The sequence below is a fragment of the Eschrichtius robustus genome, chromosome 20, assembly GCF_028021215.1.
Source record: "Eschrichtius robustus isolate mEscRob2 chromosome 20, mEscRob2.pri, whole genome shotgun sequence".
NCBI lineage: Eukaryota > Metazoa > Chordata > Mammalia > Artiodactyla > Eschrichtiidae > Eschrichtius > Eschrichtius robustus.
In genome coordinates, this window is record NC_090843.1 from 59,257,457 (window position 1) to 59,278,932 (window position 21,476).

The window sequence follows — 21,476 nt, forward strand, 5'->3', positions numbered from 1 at the left end:
GATGACCCGGTGCCGAGAACTCATCCAGAACCCGCGTGACATCCCTCCCAGACCCGAGGGGTCCGGCAGCCTGGCCTGGGACGCCAGGCCCCCTGGGGCCTCACCGGGGCCCGCTGTTTGAACCAAATGCAAGGTGTCCTTCTTTAATAAGGGCAACCATCAGGACCTTTTAGCAAAATGAAGTGAAAGGTGAGGCCCAAAAGAGCTCAAAGGAACGTTGAACTTCTAAATCTTCATTCTACTGCGTGTGGGCATGCACGCATATACACAGGTGTACACGCATACGCACACCCCACACGGAAGCCCAGGACTCTATCCCATGATCCAGCTGCACGCCCCGCAGGATGAGGCCGGAGCAGCTGGTGGGTTTGGCGTGTCAGTTCCGAAGCGGCCAGGCCGTGGGCATCCTGTCCCGGAGTCCTCTGGGTCCGCGGTGAATTCCTAAAAAAGCCTCTTTTAAGTGCTTGCATCCCAAGGCGGTGCAGAAACTTCTGACTTTCACGGGAAAACCAACCTTGATTTTGAAAACAAACGTCGAGGTGATGTAAAGATGAAGGGAGTGTTGTCTCTGACCCAGGGTGACAGCAGCCCCCAGAGGCCCCAGGTGGCGTTGGATGAGGCTTGTGTGGTCCATGCTCCTGTCCCGGGACCGTCAGCGTCTGCCGAGGACGGGAGGTGGGACTCGGGTGGGAGCGCCCAAGGGTCGTGCAGTGTCCCAGGCTTAGGGCGGGGGGCCCATCGAGGCTGTCCAGGCCCAGAGAGCCAGGGTTACAGAGGAGAGCCCTGGGCCTGTCACTGCCGCCGCTGCTCCTTCCCCACCCAGAGTGGGGGTGGGGGGATGGGGGGGTGGGGGTGAAGGAACAGGTGGGCCGCCTGGGGGAAGGGTGGTTTGAATTCGGTCTTGAAGCATCCTCTCTGCAGACGCTGGGGAAGGGGCCTGGGAGGAGGGGCGCCGCGCAGACTTTGTGTGAGGTGTTGACTGCAGCCCCGCCTACCCCCGTTCTGCTCTTCCGTGAAGAAAGGGAAGATAGGACTTTTGTTTACAATTACCCAAATGGATCCGTTTGCCTCCTGGTTCCGTGGGACTCATTTTGCTCTCTTCTGACTTCTTTTCCTCCGTTGAATTCTGCCTCCCCCACCCCTGATGTTGTGGGGGACACTTTGGCCCCCTCTGAGCTCTCCTGTCTCCACCCACCCGCAGCAGCAGGCAGGTCCCTCTTTCTGCAGGAGGGGGCCTGGCCCCCTCTTGTTATATTCCCAGAGGGGCCACCCTGAGCCCTGCTCCCGCTATGGGCCCCCCAGGGAACAAGGGCAGTGGTGCAGGGGGCTCGGCCTCTGGGCTCCTCTTGTCCTCTGCTCCCTGACTCCATCCTCCCTTCCCCGCACCTGACTTCCTCCTGGATTATCCGAGGGAAGCTGGTGTCCTAGGTAGGGCCCCTGGCCCAGCTGGCTGAGGTGACTTGCCCAGCAGAGGCCCAGCCTCCCTGCCCGCCCCTCCCCCGTCACGTTTATCCCCAGGGCCCCATGTGTCCCCAAACCAGGAGGGGTGAGGAGCGGCCCGGCATGCCCACCTTCCCAGACTTCATGGCGGCTTCATGCCACCTCCCCGCCAGCTCCTGGCCCTGCACTGCTACTAGCACGCTGCCCAGGCGTCCACGTTTCTGCTGCGGGGCGAGATTCGAGCAGAGCAGATGCAGGAGAGAAGCGGGGTGCCCCCGTAGAGCGCTGACCGGGTCTGGAGCTGTTGCGCCATCAACTTTAATGTCATCACCGACCCCCCCCATTGCCCCGAGGCCAGGACTGGCACTGCCCCCGCCCACCCCCCAAAGACTCTCGGAGGGGCGTTCTGGTCCCTAGCACCGTCCGTGATACTCTTGGGGTTACCTAAGAGTTGGGGAGCAGCCCACCCCAGCTCAGCAACTAGGCCTGCGTGTTCACGCAGGAGACAGGACAAAGAGATGCCAGGAAAGGGGATCACAGGGGCTTCCGGGGAGGGCTTGGCAGACCCCAGCAGGGTGGGGGCAGGTAGGGAGAGGCTTGTGGAGGGAGGAGTGAGTGGCACCCACAGGGGCTGGGCGGGGGCCCACGGGGGCATCGGGGGGTCAGCCCGGCAGCAGCCGCAGGCCTTGCTCTGAGGCCGGAGGCCAGGTCTCCCACCGGGGTCTGCGGACCTTGTGGAGAATCTTCCTCGCATCCTGCTGGGCCCCTGAGCCCCTAGATGAGGTGTGAGTGGAGGTGTCCCTTCTACACCCGAGCAGACCTGGGCAGGTGAGCAGGAGGAGGGCGAGAAGGGAGCTGGCGGGCCCAGGAAGGCCAGGGAGGGAGGCTACAGGGGCCGCATAATCCCTGCTCTCTGACTGACACCCCGGCAGGGAGCCAATTAGGAAACACATTTCCTTCACTTTACAGCCAGGGCACTTGGACGTTCTAGAAGCTGCTAATTAGAACCTGGTGATGGTAGGGGGAGTAGTGAAGAGAGGGCCCCGGGCCCCCTCCCTCCTCTGAGGCCAGCTCAGGAGTCTTGACGTTGTACGGCTGGAGGACCTGGGGCTGGGTCTCTGCTGAGCCGGGCGGTGGGCGGTGGGCAGGAGGCCGTGGGGAGCAGGGGGCAAGGAGCAATCACCCGGGCTGGCTTGGGGTCTGCTGGGCCTGCCCGTGTTCCCAGTGAGACAGGGCCCAGTAGGTGGGGGGAGGCCTCAAGGCCGAGCCTGCCGTGTCTCTCTGCTCTGGGGAGACCCCGGGACAGGGAAGGGTAGCTGTTCCAGTCCCATCTGTAGGGAACGGGGCACTGGCCCCAGAATCCGGAGGCAATGATTGCACACTTGCTGTGTGACTTCGGACCAGGCTGGGCCTGCTTCCTGATCTGTCCCGTGGTGGTGAGATCAAGGGGACACGACGTCCTTCTAGACGTGGCAAGGATGGTGGCCTCACTGGGCCATCTCCAAGGGGCAGGGGTCCGTGGTGGTGCTGTCACTGACGGCCCCCCCACCCCCACCCCGTCCTGGGCCCACCTCAGTCCTCTGTTGCCCTCTAGGGGAATCCGGCTCACCTTGCAGATGCTGAGGAAGCGCCCGTGGGAAGGCTCGGGGCGGGGCGGTTGCACATGGAAGACGGTGTTTATTATTTCCTAGCGTGTTAGCATTTCCTGCCGACTTTCCAGGAAAACCTAGCCTAGAGGGGCCCTTCCTCGGTGTAAATGCTCCCAGCAAGCGTGCGTGTGTAGGTGTGTGCACGAGTGTGCACGTGTGAGCATATCTATGAAGCCTGCATCTGCTCGGCGGCGCCCATGCAGGCAGAGCGCGTGCGTCCCTCCTGGAGTCGCTGGCTCCGTGGTGCGTCTACCCAGAAGCCCGGGGCTCCAGGACCTCGGTGTGTACAGAGTCAGGCGACGGGACGCAGGTGACGCTGCCCCCAGGGCATTTACTGTAGGGATGTTGCACCTCTTGGCCGAGGCCTGGCAATGACTTCAGGCCGAGACACCCCTCGGCTGGCGTGGGGAGTGGACTTTCTAAGCCCTGGCCCGCGTGGAAGGGGCGCCTCCCTCCCCCGCTTCCTCTTCGCTGGTCCCCGTGCTCCTTGGGAGGCTCCACCGTCTGGTCCTCACTCACCTCCTCGTGTTTGCGCGACCTCCCCTCGGCTCCCGTGGCCGCTATGCGTGGGCCCCGCACACACGTCCCAGGAAGTCCTGCTCCCTCACGTGGCGTCCCCACCTCAGCCAGTCCCTCCTCGGACACTCATTAGGTGCCTGCTGCGTGCCCCGTCCCGGGTGCTGGGCTTACAGGGATGGAGGAGACACAGGCTCAGCCCTCCAGGAGTTTCCGGAATCCCAGGGGAGATGCACACACAAATGACAGCAGGGAAGGGAGACGTGGGGCCAGGGTCTGGCCTGGTCCCTCCTCCAGGGAGGGTGTGGAGGGAGGGCTTCCTGGAGGAGGGAGCGCAGGTAGCCAGTGCTCACGGGGCAAAGCAGGGCTCCCAGGCAGAGGGAGCAAAGTGTCTGTCTGAGCACAGAGGGAGTGTGGAGGTGCTGGGTGCAGGGCGGGAGGCTCGGAGAGACGCTGGTGTGGGCCGCGGCAGCTGGGCTCATGTCCGCGTGCAGGAGCCACTCTGAGGCCACCGAGAGCCAGTCCTGCTCACGTTGGCACAAGGGGGCTGCCACCCATCTCTTCTTCCTCCCTGGGATGCAGAGGCAGGGCGCCGGGGTGGGGGGAGGAGACAGCTCGCATTCTGAAAGGTGAGATCATCTCACTTTTGCCAGTTCTTGGAAAAAGGATTCGTTCCCAGAAATGTTTATTAGTCACCCCTTTTGTTGAAAGACATTTTGGCACCACCAGATGGAAAATCAGAATGCTTTTCATAAGATGATTTGTCTCGAGCATTCCTCCCGTGATCCCTCAAGGATGAGTTCTGAGGATACAGCTCGAAGCGGAAGTTCTGTTGGCATCTGTGGGGAGGAGCTGGGTTCATGAGGTTGTGTGTGTGCACATGTGTGCACGCGTGTGCTTACCAGGGGACCTAAGCGGATCCCCGCCCCCGAGAACCTTGTATCTCCTGGGGCAGTGGAAACCCCAGAGAAGAGGCCTTGCCAGGCCGGTGTCCGTCCCTCCCCTGCAGGCCCTGGATGGGCACCTCACAGCCTTCATTCTCACCCTTAGCAAATCCTCAGAACCATCTGTGAGGGAGGGCTTCTTATTCCTGCCGATGGGACGCTGAGACTCAACGAGGTAAAGAGCACGGCCCAGACCGGGGCCTCCGAGGCCTGAGACCCTTGTGCTCCCAGCCCGCCCCCCCGTGCCGGGCCGCTGAGCCTTGGGCAGCCCCCCTTCGAGGGCTCACGGACTGGTGCCCCCACGGGACCCTTGACTCTTGGCTCCTGAGAAGCCACGAAGACGTCGCCGTGGGGCAACAGCGGGAGTGGTCACCGTGGCGTTGGGGTGAGCGTCAGGGAAGTGGGGCTGTCGGAGACGAGATGGTGGGGCTGAGACGTCGGGCACAGTGGTGGGCGTGGCCATGCAGCCGTGGGCTTGGCTGTGCGGTGGAGGAAGGTCACGCGCGGGTCCGTGATGGAGGCTGGGGAGGCCGAGCCGGCAGTGGAGACGATGCTGGTGGTGGAGTGACCGAGGATTCCCGCGGAGCTGGTGTAGGTGGTGGGCACTGCCCTTGTGGGCTCTTGTCTGGCTGCTTAGGCTGGGATGAGGTGGGCAGGGGTGATGGGGAGAGCCTCACAACTCAGGCCTCGACAGGGACACGGGGCCTCGAGGCAGATGATGGCCTCTCCCGCTCTTGACGCCCCCTGCCCTTCCTTTCCTCGACCTTGGGGTCAATAGCTATTCCTGACCAGGATCGGTCCCCTCAAGTGCGGAACACGGCGCAGGTTATCAACCCTGTCCTGGGGGCCCGGCTCCCGTGTCTGCAGCAGGCCGTGACTGCAGGGCTTGGGGTGGGCAGAGGAGCACCCTGGGGGCTGTCCCCCTCAGGGCAGTTAGCAGGGGCCGGGAGGCAGCTGGTGGGGATGGCTGGGAGAGGCCAGCTGCCCCCACCCCAGCACTGTCCCCAGCTCCGGGGAGCGGGACGCAGCCCTGCCGGCAGCACGTGGCCTGGTGTGTCAGGGGCTCACTGACCCTTCCCCGGGGGGTGGGGGGGGGTCACCGGCCCCCTGGGGATCCTCCAATTTCCCCAGCCAGATGTGACCTCCCCCCTCAGAGTGCCAGCCCCATATGGAGGCCAGATGTGGAGCCGGGTTGGCATGAGTCAGCCTGAGGTCGCAGAATGCGGGTGACCACCAGGTTGGGCAGGGAGGGCCAGTGGGCCCCAGTGACAGCTCGACAAAGGCCCCTGAGCCCGCAAGGCGCTGCACCGATCGGGGCCTCCTGCCGCGCGATGGGGATGACGGGCCGCAGCCCTCCCCATCCCCACAGACAGGGGAGCCCAGAGCCTGGGCCTCCGAAAACTGCTGCTGCCCCAGCAGCTGCAGGGTGCCAGGCTCCAGAGGGACCTGCTGGGGCCCCGTCTGTCCCCCTCCCTGGGGCATCCTCTCCTCTGAACATCCTGTTTTTAGGAAGGAGGTGTGGGTAGGGAAGGCTGTGTCTCCTCCCATCTCACAGACGGGGACACCGGGGGTGGGGGAAGGTGGGGATCTGTCCAAGGTGCCTGGGGACACCGGCCGCCTTCCCCTGCAGCGGGGCAACACTTGTCTTGTCCCGGCCACCTGTCTCCAGGATCACAGAGCACTTCTCCCACTCAGGTGGGGCTCGGACGGGCATCTTTCCCCAGTGGGATGGATCTCGTGGGTCTTGACACCCTACTTCCCCGGGGTTAGAGCCTTTGGCACGAGGACCCCGGTACTGTCGCTATTCCTGGGGTCTTGGCACACCTGCCGCTTTACCTGCTCGCGTGAGGCTCAGGCTGACGGGAGGTGGGGACGCCCCGAGAGTTCCGCAGCCCCTCAGCAGCCTGGGCTACCTGCGGGGAGGCAGGCCTGGCCTCAGGTCACAACAGCTTTTCGGAGGCTCGCGAAGGGTCACCCCTGGAGTGGGCGCCTCCCCCAGCAGGGCTCTGGTAGGATCCTGCCTTGGCCCCTGTTTCTGGGCCTGAGGCCCCTTCTCTGGGTGTTCTTGGAGAAGCAGCTTCCAGCCGTTGAGGGTGGTTTGACTCTTAGGAGCTGAGCAAGTGCCCTGTTCAGAGGGTGACAAGGGGACCAAAGTTGCTGCTGGACGCCCGTCCTCCAGGCCAGGGCTCCACGCACGGTGTCCTGGGTGCCAGCCCAGCGCGGGAGGAGGGGCTGCTCCGTGTAGAGGGTTTGCTGCCAACGGCTGTGGCAGAACCGTTGCGTGGGGGCCCCGCTGAGGAGTGGGTATGAACTTGCAGCCGGGACGTGAGCCCTGGAGGCGCGGGGTCTGGGCTGAGGCCAGGGCGGGGAGGCTGCCTCTCTTGCCTGCCCTCCTCCAGAGGCCGGTGGGGCATCTCCTGAGGCGTGTGAGGCCCGCGGGGGAGGGCGGGGAGCCTCGGCCATCCTCCAGGGTGGCACCGTGACAGCTGGGGCCGTGCCCATGATGGGTGTGGGCACATGCACCGGATCAGGAGTTGGCTGGGCTGTGTCGGTTGCTTCTGGCTGGGAGGGGGGGCACCCGGGGCGTTCTCGCTCGGGCTGATTGCAGGGGAGACCAGCCTCCGCGAGGAGGGCACCCCGCTGGGCAGGGCCCAGCTCCACTCTCCTGCCTGAGCCTCTTGCAAAGCCGGGCGGCCAGTCTCCTGAGCACGTCTCGCCTGGGGGTGTTGGCCGGGCCAGACCAGGACCATCTCCTAGGGCAGAGGCCCGATACCCTCCCGGAGCCCGGCTGATTCCCAGCTCTCCTGATGGCCCCTCCTCCAGGGAGCCCCCGGCATCAGACAGTCCCAGGCACCTCACCCCCCCCCTCCCCTCCCCAGAACAGAGCCCAAGCACCAGGACCAGCAGGGGAAGCTGAGGCCGCCTCTGTGTTGCTGGCGGTCTCAGAGAGAGGGGCGTACCATTGCTTCTTTGGCTGAGGAGGGAAAGGGGGGAGCCTTCACCAGCCCCGAGCTGGGTGTCCGCACTTCACTCAAGGTCTGAGGTGGGGCCTTGGTGGGCGGGGCAGCCCCGGGGCTCCCGAGGACTCCGACTCGAGGGGTCTGACCACAGCGCGCCTCCAGCCCTCCGCCCGGGCGGGGCTGCTGTGACCCCCCCCCCCCCCAGCCCGCCACAGGTTCGCATCTCTGCGAACAAGGCTTGGCCCTGCTCGGCCGTTTCTGACCTTCACAGGGGGCTGGGAAACATGTGGTCAGAGCTGCACTTCATGAAAGCAGCTGCAACTCATGACACGCTTTCCGTGCCGGGAGATTTATGGGGCCGCGTGGTTTTAATGGTTTCTGTGGGGCTAGTGTCCTCCCCCGCTTCGTCCTGGCTGCTGTCTCAGAGGCAGATGGGCGATAAGCCTTCCCTGGCTGCACAGGCCCAACAGGAAGGTACGCCTGACCACCCAAGCCTCCTTGGGAGGGGCAGCTGCTGGGAAGCCCCCGGGGACTCACTCCGAGCAGCCCATAAATCCGGGAGACCTCCAGGAGGCAGGAAGCCTCCGTGCAGAGGCGTCCCAAGCTTGAGGGGAGAGGAGACGGGCGGCCCCCCTGCGCCGTCCCCCCCCCATCCCCCCGGGGTCTGAGCCATGGCCACGGCCCCAGGCCCCGCCCAGCAGGTCATCTGTCTCGGGCTGGGCCGGCCGATGGATAGGCACTAACTGTGTACTCCTCGCTGACCTAGCAGCTGTCCTAGAACCTGGCTGGCCGGGAGCTCTGATCCCAGCGGGACGTCCCCGAGACCTGCAAGCGGGGCATGGGCATCAGTCGGCCTGGTGTTGCCGCCTGCCACAGACTGTCCAAGGTGGTGGCAACGCCAGGCCCTCGAAGGGCCCAGAGCTGACAGACTCTCGGTCTCCTGGGCCAGGGCCGGAGCTGGGGAGGGAGGATTTGAAAGAACAGGGGCTCTGGACTGAGGAGGGGGCTGCCCTGGGGCCGCGTGGCGCCCTTTGGAGGAATCCAAGCCTGGATGGGCCCTGGAGCTCCCCACTTCTCAGCTTGCCTTTGCTGGCCTGGTACTTTCCCAGCGCTGGGACGCGGTGGAGGTTGAGGCGCCCCGGGAAGGATGGGCAGAGGTCTGCGCCTACAGAAGGACACGCGGAGGCCTCGGGCTGAGCCACGAACGTGGCTGAGAGGACCCCCGGGGCTGGCTGAGGCCTCGGGCCTGCCTCCCTGCCCCCTGCCCAGTGGCCAGAACCAGCCCGGTGCTGGCACCGGCTGTTCTCACTGGCCCTGGCCTCCGGGGGCTGGCCCTCAGTTCCCGCCTCTCCCGCTTGGAGTCACGGCTAGCCCTCGAGGGCCAGGCCTCTGCCGAGGGCCGGAGAGGCGCATGCCCCTAGTAGCCAGGAGGCTGGCTGGAGGGCGAGCAGGGGAGATCAGTCCTCAGGGCCCTGCCCTGGTAGCCGAGGAGGGCTCCTGGCGCAGGAGGCCTTCCCGTGAGCCCCCGGAATTGCTGAGGGGGGCAGCTGCTAAGGGCTGTCTGCAGCCTCGCCAGAGCCCCGGGGCCCGGTGCAGGAACGTTTTCCTGCAGAAACTGGCAGCCCAGGGACCCTGAGGCCAGGAGACTAAGTGCAGCCTGGCCCCTGGGACCCAGGGGCTGACTCCTTGCTCTCCGGAGGCTGCGCGCTCCCCTTGCTTTTCTGTGGGCACCCACTCCATCCTGAGCCCTCACTGTTTGGGTGAGCAGGGCTCAGAGGGAGGGCGGGCAGGCATGTCCCGTGTGGACCTTGAGACACGGATGTTTATCCCGAGTGCGGGGCCCCAGCAGGTGTGGACAGCCTCCCCTCCTGGCCAGTCGGCCTCAGCCACTCCCTCGTCTGTGCTTCAGAGTCTGGCCCCGGTGGCTTTGTGCTGGGACCCCCCCCCCTCTTTCTGGGGGCGGTGGGGGGATCTCGGCACGCCTCTTATTGCCCGGTCTGATATGGTCTGATCTCACCGCCTGTCTTTCTGAGGGTCGTCTCATCTGCCTCGTTTCTGAATGAGGGATGGGGGATCCTCCCTGTGAGGCCAGTTTAGGACATCGGTGCAGGGATGTGGGGCTTAGGACTGAGGGTCGTTGGCCTGGAGTGAGCGTCATGTGGGTGTAAGGGGCCCACCATTGGGAACCGTGCGCCCACGGCCGCTGCACCAAGTGCTCCCCCCACAACCCCTGCCCTGGTTGGGCGGTGCCACAGGCCCCCAGGAGACCCCGGTCATTCCTGGCTCCCAGGCAGCAGGGCATCAGAGGTGGCGGCCGAGCCCTGCATGCTCGCCGAGTGGGTCTGCCTGAGCTCACAGTTTCAATGTGTGTTCTGAGTATTTTCAGCCGTGTGTGCACCGCGGGGACTTGGCCTGCGCACTGTGTGCGCAGCTCATACTTGGTGGTCTGCGTAATATGCAGAGGCGTTGCCAAGGGCAGCGGAAATGTGGACTCTTTCCAGCATAATCACATGAGTCTACCACCACCCGCCCCTGCCCTGCCCCCGGCCCCGTGCCGTCCCCACCGGCTGCCAGGGCGGAAGGAGGACAAGGACCAGTGCTTCGTCTCCATCGGCCTGTGTCCACTGCTTCGGCCCCTGGATGCGTGAGGACAGCAAGGTGTCCGGGGCCAGACCCCCCCTCCGGGCTGCGTCCTCAGTGTTAGGTGGGTCCCCTCCAGGCCGGGGAAGCAGGGTGGCAGCTGCTCTGGATGCCCTGCCAGGGGGAAGAGGGGGGAAAGGCAGACCAGGGAAGGTGGGTTAGGGGTCTACCAGGCCTCCTACAGGGAAGGGTCACGTTCCTACAGGGCTGGGGAGTGAGAAGGGCCCCTGGGGGCCAGCCCGGGGCCTGAGCTTGTCCAGAGAGCTCTCTGGCCTCACCAGCTCTGCCTTCCCACCTGGCCCTGAGCTGAGGCCCAAGATGCCGAGTCCCTGATTCCAGTGACATGAGTTTGCTCATGCTGCCAGAACAAAGTACTATATAGACTGAGGGGCTCAAACAACAGAAACTCATTTTCTCCCAGTTTTGGAGTTTGGAAGTACTGGATCAAGGCGTCGTCAGGGTTGGTTTCCTCTGAGGCCTCTCTCCTGGGCTTGTAGGCGGCCGTCTTTTTGCTGTGTCTTCACGTGGTCGTCCCTCCGTGCGTGTCTCTGTCCTAATCTCTTCTTATGAGGACTCCAGTCATATTGGATTAGGGCCCACCCTTTAAGAGGAAGTTATAAAGTCGTTAAGAGGTAATTAAGTTATCTCCAGATACTGCCACCTTCTGAGGTACTGGGGGCTAGGACTTCAATGTATTAATTTTGCTGGTGGGGGGAGATACACGGTTCAGCTCATAACACCAACAGATGATCAAAACCACATTCTCCAGGGGCCTGAGCCAGAGGTGCCTTCTGCAGCATCCTTGTCGGCCACCCCAGCCCACCCTGGTTGGGGGGACACTGTGGCTGGGCCGGGGGTCTGAGGTCCCACACAGGCAAACAGCTGCATCCTGGGGGAGGCTCATTCTGTATTCAGCTCAGTCCCAAGGAGAGGAAACCGGGGCTCTCGGGGATGCTGGGGGCAGCTCCCCGCTTGCTTAGCTGAGGGGCACGCAGTTGCCACGGTGACCTCTCTCTGCGCAGTCACACACACACAGCCCAGCCACTTCTCCAGGCTCGAGGGCTCCCCACCCCCACCTCAGAGTTCACACTGAGTGTTGAGTCCCTTGGTGACAAAAACATGGAAACGGTTGCCATGGCAGCCATTCTTTGGAGCCCTCAGACTGGAGTGCAAAGTTGAGGATGCCCAGGAACAGCTGAAATGAAAATATGGGAAAATCCGCCACTTCCCTCGCCCCAGAAGGATGAGTCGGGTGGCGTTCGATGGAGGGCCCAGCCATCCCTGCCCCTTCCCGTCACCCCGGGCTAAGTGCGGGCACAGGAGGGGAACGGGGAGGGCCTGGGGAGTGAAGGTGGCAGAGTGGCCCCCAGAGACCTTGAGAGAGGCCGGCCAGGCCGAGCTGTGGGTGGGCCCAGTGCCCAGAGCGAAGTGGGCAGGTGATGACCTCTTGGCATTCCCTGGGGACATGTCCTTGTGGCTGGAGTGCACCTTGTCTCGGTCTCTTCACCTGTAACCTGGGGAAACAAGCCCCTTTCTCAGGCGGGCTCAGGACCATGATCTTCAGCCTGTCCAGGGGTATAGGACGTGGTGGCAAGGGGAAGGCGCCATGTTCTGACCGCGGGGATGGGGAAGGATGCCAAGTTTCCCTTGGACGGGGGTTAGTACAACAGAGACCTCTGCACTTACCCCTGGAAGGGTTGTGTCCCCCCCAAGAAGTTCCCCAGGTAGGCTCCATGGGGCTCTGGTGCCTTGAGATGCACCAGCCAAAGGGTCCTGCACTCAGAGTTGTTTGGGAAGCCAACACATGCGTGTGTGCACACAGTTTGTAGATTAAAGGCTCAGAAAAGTCCTGCACTAAGGCGACTTCCTTTGTTTGAGCCAGTATTTCACATATTTGAGCAAAATCCCCCCCCCCTTAAAACAAAAAAGTGTGTCCTCCTCTTATGAAGTATCTCTTAATATCCTGCAGAAAGAACATCTGTTAACATTTACTAGAGCATCGATTCTCAAAGTGTGTTCCCTGGGTCAGCACCATCTGGGAATGTGTGAGAGGTGTGCGGTCCTGGGCCCCAGTCCACATCTATTGAATCGGAAATTGGGGTGAGGCCAGCAATGTGTTTGACAAGCCCTCCAGGGGATTCTGATGCCTGCTCCAGCTTGAGAACCCCTTCTACTCAGGGAAAGAGTAGCAGAGAATTGAAAGGGAGGGGAATGGCCTGAGGACAGGGAGACAAGGCAGACTGGCAGGGATGGGAGGGGGGCAGTACAAGGATCCTGGACTCTGGTAGAGACGCTGCAGCCACCCTGAAGGGCTGTTCAGGGTGCACTGCACCTGGGCACTGAGACCCCATTCTGGTTTTCTGAGATTGGATCAAGGGCAAGGCTGTATGTCTAGGGTTGTCACGAGGCTTGATGTTAAGTGACGGGGCCTTTGGCAAATGCCCAGGGGGTACCATCTGAGGAGGTTCCCCCCATCCTGTGCCGAGGCGCCCGTGCTATGCTCATGGAGGGCACCTGCCCCGGCAGCTGGATTCTGCCAAGTTCTGGGGATGTGGTCAGTACCTACAGCACCTTCCTGGACCCGAAAGAGGGTTGTCCCCAAAGACAGTGCTGGGTGGCACCTTCAACACAGGACATAAGGCTTCTGGGAACAGCGGCCTTGGCCCCAGTATCAGCTTTGCCACCACACACCCATTCCCCAGTCGGGTACCCCGTGCAGTCACTTCCCAGCTCTGGGTCTCCTTTTGCTTCTCCATCACCCAGGCCGCCCCATCCCTGGCCCTCCTGGTCGCAGGAGCTCGGGGTCCAGGCGGCACCCGTGGCCCACCCTCCTGCCTGTGCTTCCTTGCAGCCGTCCAGATCCACATCCTGAAGGCGGACAAGGCGGGGGACTGGTGGAAGTTTACGGTGAACATCATCTCCGTATACAAGCAGGGCACCAGCCGCATCCGCCGCGGTGACCAGAACCTGTGGATCCGCTCGCGGGACATCGCCTGCAAGTGCCCCAAAATCAAGCCCCTCAAGAAGTACCTACTGCTGGGCAACGCGGAGGACTCGCCCGACCAGAGCGGCATCGTGGCGGACAAGAGCAGCCTGGTGATCCAGTGGCGGGACACGTGGGCGCGGCGGCTGCGCAAGTTCCAGCAGCGCGAGAAGAAGGGCAAGTGCAAGAAGGCCTAGCGCGGGGGGAGGGGCAGCGGCGCGCCGGGCGGGTCGGGCGCCGGGGCCGGCGAGCGGGAGCGGGCGACCCGCCACCGCGGCGGCGTGGACTTGGCCCGTGAGGGCTTTCCCAGCTGGGGGGAGGGTGGGGGCGGGGCCGGCGCGGGGCCCTCGGCGGCCCTGCCCCCAGCCCCGCCCCACCCCGCGCGGCCGGGCCCCGGCGGGTTGAGGACGAGATGTAGCTACCTCACGGGCTGCCTCCAGAGCAGAGAGGCGCTCCCCCCGGGGCCGGAGCGGGGCCGGGGCAGGCGGGCCGCAGCGGTGGGTAGGGAGGGGCACACGAGTAACTGTGAACCCCCAGGCCCCCGCCCAGCCCCCCATCCTAACACGGAAAATCCCGCTCTGTGCCCACACCCTTCTTCGGGAATTCCCACAGGAGCCCCATGTGCAGCACCCTGGGGGCGTGCGGGGGGGGGGGGCCTTCCCCGGGCGGCCCGTGGTCTCCACCGCGCCGCCTCGGTCCCTCGGCTGCGAAGCCCCCGCCCCGCTGACGGGTGGGCCCAGGGCCACCCCCGAGAAGCCCGCGGAGCTGCCTGACGGAGGCGGCACCGCGAAACCTCCCAGAGAGTCTCCTTTCTGCCAGGCTGGAAGCGGCCCCTTCGTGACATTTTCCGGGGAAGGGGCACGGGCGGGGTTGACGGCGGTGACGCTATTTGTGTGATGACCTCAGCTCCCACAAGGCCCCGCGCAGTGTCCAGAGCTGGGCAGGGCCTGGAGTACGGCCGCGGCGCCCGGCGGGGGAGGAGAGGTGCCGGCGTGCCCGAGCCGCGGGCTGGCAGGGGCAGGAAGCGCTAGGGTGCTGGGTCCCGAGGAAGCCGTGGCCAGTGCCTGCTGCGGCCCTCACTCCTGGCTCCCCCAGAGCAGGGACAGAGGCCGCTAAGCAGGGGCCACCCACCCGGCTGGCCTGGCACCGCCTGGCAGCACCTCGCCCACTCCTTTCCGGCGGCCCCCGAAGATAGCCTCACACGGGGCCAGCGCCTGGGGGCGCCCGCTGCATTGCCCGCACACTGAGGTCGAGGCCCGGCTCCTCGCTGTCAGGAAAGGGGTTTCATCTTCCCTGCTGGAGTCTGGCCGCTCAGAAGGGTCACACCAAGGATGAGGCTCGGGCCCCGTGGTCTGGCTTCCGTGCTTCGGCCCCCATCGCCACTGCCGTTTACCGCGCCCCCACCCGCTCTGCGCCAGGCACTTTAGCCCTGTGATCTCCTGTTACCGTCGTGGCAGCCCTGAGGGATGGGTTCTCACCCCCAGTGTCCCCGTGCAGATAAGTGGCAGAGCTGGGCTGTCTGACCCTCCGTGGTTCTCCCGCAGGGGGTGCTCCTGGGTGAGTCACCCCTGAGATGCTGGCCCTGGTGATGGCATCGGGCCTGGAGCACAGAGATTAGGAAGTGGGGGCAGGGATGGGCACAGTCACATCTTCCGAGGTGGCAGCCAGGGCCGTGGGTGAGGCCGGGTGTAAACTGACCCCAGGGCAGCCCCTGGAAGCCCCAGATGGCGGGCAGGCAGGCCGTGGCTGATCCTAAGGTCTAGGGAGAAAGGCTGCCTGGGGGTGTTTGGAGGGATTCCAGAGATGCCCCCAGGGGCAGGGGGAAGACAGAACTGCCCTGGGAAGGGGTAGCTGCCTTGCCTGAATCCAAGCCCAAGGCGGGGGGCGTAGGGACCTCTCCACACAGTTGGCCCTCTAGCACTGCCCAGTGTGGTCCGAGCGCACGTAGTTGGCCCACAGGCCTGGAGAGGCCCTGCCCTGCCCAGTTGTCCGGCGTCTATGCACACCGGCCTGGCTTCTCTGCCCAGAAGGGCCACGGCAGCCTCACCACCTCCCACCCGAGTGGGCCTGAGTCTCAGCCCCCATCACCAGGGGCCTGCCCTGGTCGTCTCCGAGGCCCCTCCGCTCTGGAGCCAGCGGCCTGCCAAGCAGCACTGCATCTTGCTTTAAATTCAACCAGCCTCCAGCCTCGCCCTCCTGCTCGGCACCCTGAGAGCAACGTAGCCTGGCCTCTAGGGCATGTTAGGGAATGCCAGGGTGACCAGATCAGCCAGCATGGGGTGAGGACGCTGGCGGGGTATCAGTCCTCGCAGGCCGCCTTCCCCGCTTCACGGACCCAGCCCACCGCTCCTCTGAATCCAGCCACCAATTTGGGGCTGAGGACCCATCCTTGGGAAAGCACCCCTCTTCCTCCCCTCACCACCCCCTCCCCGGGAGGAGATGGAAACAGGAATTGAGGTGCTCCAGCTTGTACAGTTAGGAAAGGATATAAAATGGAACTAGGTTTTGAAGAGTGTATTAACCAGAGTTGTGATATTGTAGGTGTTTGAAGAAAAAAACATACCAGAATAGTCTTTTTAGGAAAAGAAAAAAAAAAAAAAAAAAAAAATTCCAAGTTGCCCACTTTCTTACCTGCTGGGTGGTCTGGAGCCCCTGCCAGCAGGGTCCCTGTGTCTCTGACACACGGTAATGCTAAAGATTGGGGCAGAGGGAAGGGGGCCGGATGGGGGCCTCCCCTGGACTCACCTGCCGGCTCCGGCTTCTGTCCCGAGCGAGCAGGGCAGGAGGCGGCATCCTCAGGTCCTGGTAAGTGGGAGGCCGGGAGCTGCCCCAGGTGGCCCCTCGCGCCCGCCTGGCACTCTGCCTCCATAGTAGCTGCAGGAAATGGGCACAGACTGTCTTGGGGTTGCCCCAGGTTGGAATGAGACTGAAATCAAGGAGACCCTGAGGGATCGGGAGATGGTCCTTTAAGAAACTGAAAAATGTTAGGGTTTCAATGCTCAAAGGAAGACTGCAGAGTGGACAGACCAGACCCATGGATGGGGTTACTGGGCCGCAGCCATGCCATACCCTAGGGGTATCGAAATGTGTGCTCGTGGGGCCTTGCCCCCGCCAGATCCAAGCCAGCCCCGCTCCCCGCTCTCCAAGGCACCTCCCGCCCTCCCCCCGACTCCCTCCTGCATTCCGAGTTCTGTTCACTCAGAATTGTAAATGTTTAGTTGTGACCATGACATATTGTTTGGGTCAGTGTTCCTCTCCAATGCATACTAATATATTATGGTTATTATATATGAATATATTTAATGACATGGAAAAAGTTGTGGATTTTTTAAGTTTTTTTTTTTTTCTTTTTTTTTTTTTTTTGGTTAGAGTTGTAATGGACCCAGATGGAACTTGTAACATGGGCCCCACATGATAGAACTAAATTCAGATATCAATTAAATAAACTCTTGTACACTGTTCTCCGTCTCCCAGTCTTTATTGGTGGCCTGAGCTACGGGTGGTTGACCTGTGGGGAGAGAGGATGGTGAGTCCTCAGGCCATTTAAGGAATATGGCTTCTGATCTAAAAACTCCCCAGCACGACAGAGCCCTGGGTTTTTCACAAAGCCTGAGACGGTGCCCTAACTACCCACTTTAAAAAACAAACAAAAACAGGAAAAGGGCAGCTTTGCTTGGAAGGTCCTAGGGGCGGGCTGGCTCCAAATGCGATTTGGACAGTCTCTATTTCAGTCCCCAAGAAACCATCCCTGGGATCCATCCTGGCCACTCCCTGGGGCTCCGGGTCAGGGGGACGCAGGGGATGGGGCAGAGTGCACCTCTGAACCTCCCCATCTGACTCAGAACCTGCAAGTAGAGTTTTTGCCTTGCACGTAACTAAGGGGAGACTCACCAGCAAAGACAACAGGGTTAGTGATGTTCAAGACTTTCCTCAAGCCATCGCTGAGGCTTCGTTCAGTGCAGGGATGGGGCTGGGGCCACGCAGCCACCAGGAGCTGAGCTCACTGGCTTTTTGGAGGCTATATTTAAACTTCCAAATGGTTGTGATTTCCCTATTAAATAAACAATTCAGTCATTAGGAACATGTTGCGTTACCATGCAAAGTGGAGCCGATCGTCACCAGGAAGCTATAATTTCTGCACCCAGCTGTTTCAAAGACAAGTCTCAGCCACGCAGATTCAGCCCGCCCCCGGAAGGCACAGAAAGCCGTCCCCGCTGCGTGGAGAGCCGGCTGAGACGCTGTTTGCTGCTGCGCAGGAAGGAACAGGGCTCGCCCAGCCTCCTCAGGGGGTCCGGCTCTAGGAATGGGAGGTGTGCTCTCGGAACCAGGGGTCAAAGCCCGGGTGGGTAGACCCAGGGGCGGCAGCGCCAGACACTGGGTGGGCAGGGACAGGTTACAGGCCTCAGGTGGCTGGACAGGCCGAGGCGAAAGAGAGCCTTTTCTGCAGCCTCGGGCTCCCCTCAAAGCCAGTTCAGACCCAGCTGGACCATTTGCAGGATTTAAGACATCTGCCAAACCCAGTGCAGGAAATCAGCCAGCTTGCTGCCAAGTCCTGACCCAAGGTGGTTGGAAAAGTCCACTTTAGAGACCGGAATGCCGAGGCATGAGGAAACCGAGAGATTCCCATCAGGGACTCGGGGGCCAGCAGAGTCCAGTCAAAAATCCAGACCCGCTGGATGAGAGTTCCCCAGCGTCTGGCTGGCTCTCGGGGAGGCTCCCACATTCGTAAATCCCTCCCCTCTGGCCTGAGACAGCACCTGGGGATGGGGGCTGCCGGCTCATGGCAGAGATACACCTAGGTTTCAGATTCTGTTGAATAGATAGCTCTGTCTGTACTCTTTTGAGACTAAATAAAGACGTGTAAGAAATATGCCAAGAAAAACTAGGCGTGGAAGGATGGACAGGGACTTCCCTGGTGGTGCAGTGGTTAAGAATCCGCCTGCCAGCGCAGGCGACATAGGTTCGAGCCCTGGTCCGGGAAGATCCCACATGCCGCGGAGCAACTAAGCCCGTGAGCTGCAAAGAGTAGCCCCTGCTCGCGGCAACTAGAGAAAGCCCGTGCACAGCAACAAACCCAATGCACCCAAAAATAAATTTATTTAAGAAAAGAAAAAAAGGGCTTCCCTGGTGGCGCAGTGGTTGAGAATCTGCTTGCCAATGCAGGGGACACGGGTTTGAGCCCTGGTCTGGGAAGATCCCACATGCCGCGGAGCAACTAGGCCCATGAGCCACAATTACTGAGCCTGTGCGTCTGGAGCCTGTGCCCCGCAACAAGAGAGGCCGCGATAGTGAGAGGCCCGCGCACCGCGATGAAGAGTGGCCCCCACTTGCCGCAACTAGAGAAAGCCCTCGCACAGAAATGAAGACCCAACACAGCCAAAAATAAATAAATAAATAATTTTAAAAAAAGAAAAGAGAAAAAAAGGACAGAGCCAGTGTGAGAAATAAAGCAATGAGTTAATCCATCCAAATACTGTATCAAACTGGAGACTCAACAGGACAGCAAGTCACTTCTGAAAAGAGGCAAATGCTTTCTGTTACTGGCATGGAGGTGGGAGAACTCTGAAGCCGTAAGAAGCAATTAGAGGAAAGATGAGTCTTGGCCCACTTTTCAAAATAAAGGCGGGAAAACCGCACTTACCTTCAGCAGGGCTAGGCTAGAAAACCCAACTAGATAAAAGATGATCTTTCACTAGTCTACACAAAGAACTCTCAGTATAAGCCCGGAGCTGCAGAGGCAGGAGTGCCGGCTGCAGGCCGGCTGGTGGTTCTCAGAGCACTGGTCCGGAGAGAACCTGACAGTCCTTGGGGCAGAGGGACAGTCGGGAATCCTGCAGCGGCCCCGTGTGAGGAGGGTCCAGGGCTCTGCCGGGAGCGCAGCGCGGTGTCCTGGGGCTAATGAAAACTAAGGTTTGGTTACAGTTATTAATTATAATGATGTTTCAGGGGAACAAAAGTACCCGTCGTAACCAGGTATCTGAATTTCTTTATATAGTATCCAGACTTTAAATGCTTATAATTAATCATCAGTTCAGTTAAACAGCACTTATGATGTTATTTTAATAAAGTTTACTTTCATCGAAAACGTACCCAAGGTGATGGGGTCGTGGCTGTCTTCCCTGCGCTTGGGGTACTACTAACTGCTCACACCACCGCTCCAGAGCCCTGCCGGCCGCCTGGGACCGTGGGCCTGATGCCATTGAAGGGGGAAACCAAGCCTGGCCAAATCCAGCTGGAAAATGCCACATGACCCCTGGGTGGCTCCTGATACAACAACAGATCCCGAGTGGCCCATCCCAGCCGCTCGGGATGCCTTGCCAATTTTGGGCCACCCCTCAGTTCAGAGTGGGGTGGGTATCTCCCAAAAGGGGGAGCCTCCCTGCCCGGCACCGCCCCAGGCCTGGACGGCAGGTCTTCATGGTCTCACCCGACCAGCTTCTTACCCCCTCCCCTGCCTGCGGGTCCAGAGAAGTGAAGTCACTGGTCCAGATCAGCCAGCTAGTAGGGCTGGGCCGTGCCTAGAGCCCACTCAGTCAAAAGAACAGAAGCCGCTGTGTGCGGACATCGGCTGAGCGTTTGGCTCGGAAAGGCCTTTCCGTGTGGCCGAGCCAGGCCGCCGTGGCTCTGGTTCAAAGACGCCCCACGAGTTGCCGGGGCTCCATGCTGAGCAAGTCAAGGGGAGGTGAGAAAGTCAAACAGACCTTCAGTGCCCCCTCCCGTGAGCCCCAAAGTGGGGGGCTCCAAGGAGACGCTGTTTACACAGATTTGGGGTTTGGCACAAGACTGAAAGATGCGCTCTGCGGATGCCTGATCTTCCACTGGGGGATCCGTTAGCAACCGCCCCGCCCCCGCGGAAAGTGCCTCCCAGGACGCCTTACTGCGCAGAAGCCCCTGGCCCCCAGCCGGCCCGGCTCCTCCAGGAGCGCACTGTCTTGGTTCCTGACAAGACTGCCTCCGTGTTCTCTCCTGTGCTTCCCCCTCCCGACCCCCAACAGCGTGTCCCCTGCTCACGGCTGCCCTGCTCCCGCCCTTGTCCCTGGGCCACCGCCAGTCTGAACACGGCTCCCAGGGCCTCGCCTGCTCCGCACGTGCTGGCAGCCCCGGAGGTCCGCGGGCACCGGGGCGGAAGCAGGGGGTAGGATCCTCGAGCCCTGGATGCGGAGGCCACCTGGGCCGGGGGGCGCTGTAGACTTGGGGTAGAGGGAGAACCCTCTGTCAGCTGAGGCCCCCGGGGTGCTCCGTGCTGCCACGTGCTGCCTCACCCGATCCCCAGTCACCCCCGGAGGCAGGAGACTGCCTTCTCTCCATTTTCTAGAGGAGGAAACGGAGGCACGGGAAGGGCACCTGGCTTGTGGTCACACAGCTGGCGAGGGGCGTGGCTGTCACTGGGGCCGTCACTGCCTAGTTCAGGCTGCCTTCTTGGTACCTGCTGGTCCTCCCGCTGAGCAGGGCAGGTGAGTCCGGCCACGGAGCTGCGAGCAGAGGCAACGGCTTCCCTTCTGGGCCGAGCGTTCCCAGAGTCCCCTTTCTTCTGCCACAGCCTGCGTGGCTGTCCCATCGGCCCGCGTCGGGGCCCCCAGCCGACTTGCGTGGAGGAGCAGCCAGAGGGAGGCACCGACGCTGGGGATGGAGCGAGGCTGTTCGGATTTGGGTGACTGTGACTGCAGCGCCGTCCCGGCTGACACGGAGCGGAGTCCAGGGCTAGACCTCCTCCCGGAAGAGTGCCGCGTGTCACCGCCACACACACACCAGGCGGCGGCGGCGGGGCTGCCCAGTGGCCTGGTAGTGACCTGGCCCCTCTAGGGGGGAGCTACTGGGAATAGGGTCACCCAGCCTTTGCAGCGACTTACAAATGACGGGGAGCACAGAGCTGTGACTCCCTGACGGAGGCCTGGGGTCTGGAGCCAGGTCTTCCCTGTGGGTCCCAGGAAAGAATGCGTCGCCAGGCTGCACCGCGGTCCTCCTGCTGCCTATCTCGGCTCCCCGGGGGGGGGGGGGTGGGATGGGTCAGGTCACGCCTTCTGGAGAGCAGCCGCCCAGAGTCTCTAGGAAATCCACAGAAGACCCCCCCAGGACTCCCCTCCCACCTGCCCGATCTCTCCTCTTCCAGGGAAATCTTGTGCTTGGAAACGGCCCTAGGTTTTCATCACCAACACCAATTCTTTCCCCTGGAACAATGGAGGGCGAAGCAAGGCCCGCTGGCCCGGCCCGCCTTCCGCTTGGCCAGGAGGGAGGGCACAAAGCTTGGCCCTCTGCCCCTTCCAACCCAGACTCACCGCTGCTCCCGCGGGCCCGGCACCCTTCGCAGGCCTAGCCCATCTGTCTGCCCTTGCCATCACGCATG

General features: G+C 62.3%; 1 protein-coding gene and 1 long non-coding RNA gene across 3 annotated transcripts in view; one reads left to right on the plus strand and one right to left on the minus strand.

Moving 5' to 3' along the window:
* Positions 1 to 16,593, plus strand: part of NTN1 (netrin 1) — a 192,611-nt gene extending 176,018 nt beyond the window's left edge. For both annotated transcript variants that reach the window (XM_068530344.1, XM_068530343.1), the window contains exon 7: positions 13,001 to 16,593. In XM_068530344.1, the coding sequence (XP_068386445.1) occupies positions 13,001 to 13,329 (329 nt within the window). In that variant the 3' untranslated portion in view covers positions 13,330 to 16,593. The remainder of the gene's footprint in view (positions 1 to 13,000) is intronic.
* LOC137754582 (uncharacterized) lies at positions 10,506 to 12,940 on the minus strand. The gene is made up of 2 exons (XR_011071892.1): positions 11,524 to 12,940; positions 10,506 to 11,344 (listed from the first exon to the last, which is right to left on the minus strand). It is a non-coding gene; the product is annotated as an uncharacterized lncRNA (long non-coding RNA).
* Positions 16,594 to 21,476: the final 4,883 nt, after the last annotated feature.